The sequence below is a fragment of the Limulus polyphemus genome, unplaced genomic scaffold, assembly GCF_000517525.1.
Source record: "Limulus polyphemus unplaced genomic scaffold, Limulus_polyphemus-2.1.2 Scaffold4925, whole genome shotgun sequence".
Lineage (NCBI taxonomy): Eukaryota > Metazoa > Arthropoda > Merostomata > Xiphosura > Limulidae > Limulus > Limulus polyphemus.
In genome coordinates this window covers 6,006-7,964 of record NW_013670535.1, presented here as the reverse complement: position 1 = coordinate 7,964, position 1,959 = coordinate 6,006, and the positions used below count along the sequence as shown (strand labels likewise).

General features: G+C 30.0%; 1 protein-coding gene across 1 annotated transcript in view; it reads left to right on the top strand.

Moving 5' to 3' along the window:
• The first annotated feature begins 752 nt into the window (after positions 1 to 752).
• LOC111088983 overlaps positions 753 to 1,959 on the top strand; it is a 5,093-nt gene continuing 3,886 nt past the window's right edge. The window contains exon 1 of the mRNA XM_022400484.1: positions 753 to 788. Coding sequence (XP_022256192.1) covers positions 773 to 788 — 16 coding nt within the window. The 5' untranslated portion in view covers positions 753 to 772. The remainder of the gene's footprint in view (positions 789 to 1,959) is intronic.

The window sequence follows — 1,959 nt, the reverse complement described above, 5'->3', positions numbered from 1 at the left end:
TACCAGTATAGTGGGGGGATGAAGCGCAGAATGTATGGCTTGTGTTTCGGTCTGGGTCATAAATATATTGGCAAGAACGGACGAAACAGGATTGCCCATACTTAAACCATCTATCTGAAAGAAATGTTCGTTGTTGAAAATGAAGTTGGTTTTAGTCGTTGTAAATTCTAAGAGAGAAGCAAAAAGTGTGCTGGGGATGTGCATTAACTTGTTGGGGTCATTAAGCTGAATAATAATTCAAGCATAAGGCAAAACATTTTTTTAAGTTGTAATGTTTATATTTATCCTAATAGAATAACTATTGATGTTTGTTTCCTTAAGTGAAAATAATTATAATTTTCTGACGAGTGACAATTAAGTCACGTGATGTTTTTGTAGTAATTAAAACCTTTTCTTAGATTATGAGAATAATGTATTTCAATGTAAATAATGATTGATAATACTTGCTGCATTAAATCAATTATATTCTAAACTCTATACATCTGTATTACAAACAAATCATTCGTTCTTATTAGATTTATCACGTGTTCCGCTTTTTTAAATATAATACTTCTCATTATCTGCAACCTTGAATACTTGTCATTCACGGATCTTCCCACAAAATATTGTCTGCGAATCATTTTTCAGGCCAAATGTAAGAAACAATTAATTGCTCATGCGCTAATGTCAACCCTTGCAGGGCATGCGCTGTATTCACCTTAGAATCCTCAGATATAGGATGAAAACTATATAAAACCATGAACGTTCATGTTGCGAGAACAACAGGTAACAGATGATAAGAATAACAGGTAACGAAAGTATATAGTTTGTATTTTACTAGTAGAGAATCTTAAGGTGACGTCAGCGGTTCATATTCTGGTATTTATACAAAAAACAATTTTTTATTAGATAATATGTCTTATAATTATGGTTTTATAAGTTTATTTCACCATAAAACAAAAGTATGTAAGTATTTAAAGCTAAGTTTTATAATTATATTACTATTTGAAATTAAATATTGGAGGAGTAATATTTAATCGAACGACATATTTGAAATTTTAACAAGTACTTTCTTTCTCGAAGCTACAAATAGAATTACTTAAGTTATTTGTGAAAAAAAAAAACTACTATATTTTATTTGTTAATATAATGGAAAATATCAACTGATATTCTGACGTACTGATTAAAAAGCCAAGACAAGTTTTAAGCTATTTCTATTTTTTCCTAAAATTTTGGTCTATTTCCAGAACAGCTTTCTATTTTAATTTATTTATTACTCATTTCAGTTTTATTGTTTCAACTGAGCACAATGTAATATAATCTCGAGTTCGCCAAAACGTTTATTGCCTGTTGATCTAGCCAAAACGTTGAAATACAAACTTAGTTGCTTTAGAAGTAACTCAAATGCATGAAACTTTTTCTAGACTTATTTCACAAATGCTTTCTGCAATACACTATAAAACACTTACAGCAAATGACTAATATTTTTGCTGCAAACCTTCCCTCTTTGTTGTAAAACACATTTTTATAGAGGATATTTGTTTCTTACATTTGTTGTTTGTTCTTACATTTCGAAATTAATTTTTGGAATCAAAAACATCTTAAGTAAGGTACAAAAATTTCCATATATATATTCATATGTCCTTCAATTCAAAGACACAAATATCAACTTCATTTTCAAATGGACGAATGAAAAGAATGGAAACGTTCATTACCAAAACGACTATTAGATTGTAGATCATATTTTGATGCAATACCCAAACGTTAAACAAGAGGAAATCCTCAATAGCCGCGACACATGAAATTCTTTTAGGCAGGATTAGAGTAAATTAATCTATGAGATCTGTTTTTTTCCTTCCTCTTTTTATTAGCTATATTTTCGTGTGCAAGCAATACCAAGAGTGGGGGGCGCGTATACCCGATTCGATTTTATTATTCATCAGGATCTCTACCAGCCTACTCTCAAATTGAAATTATTTT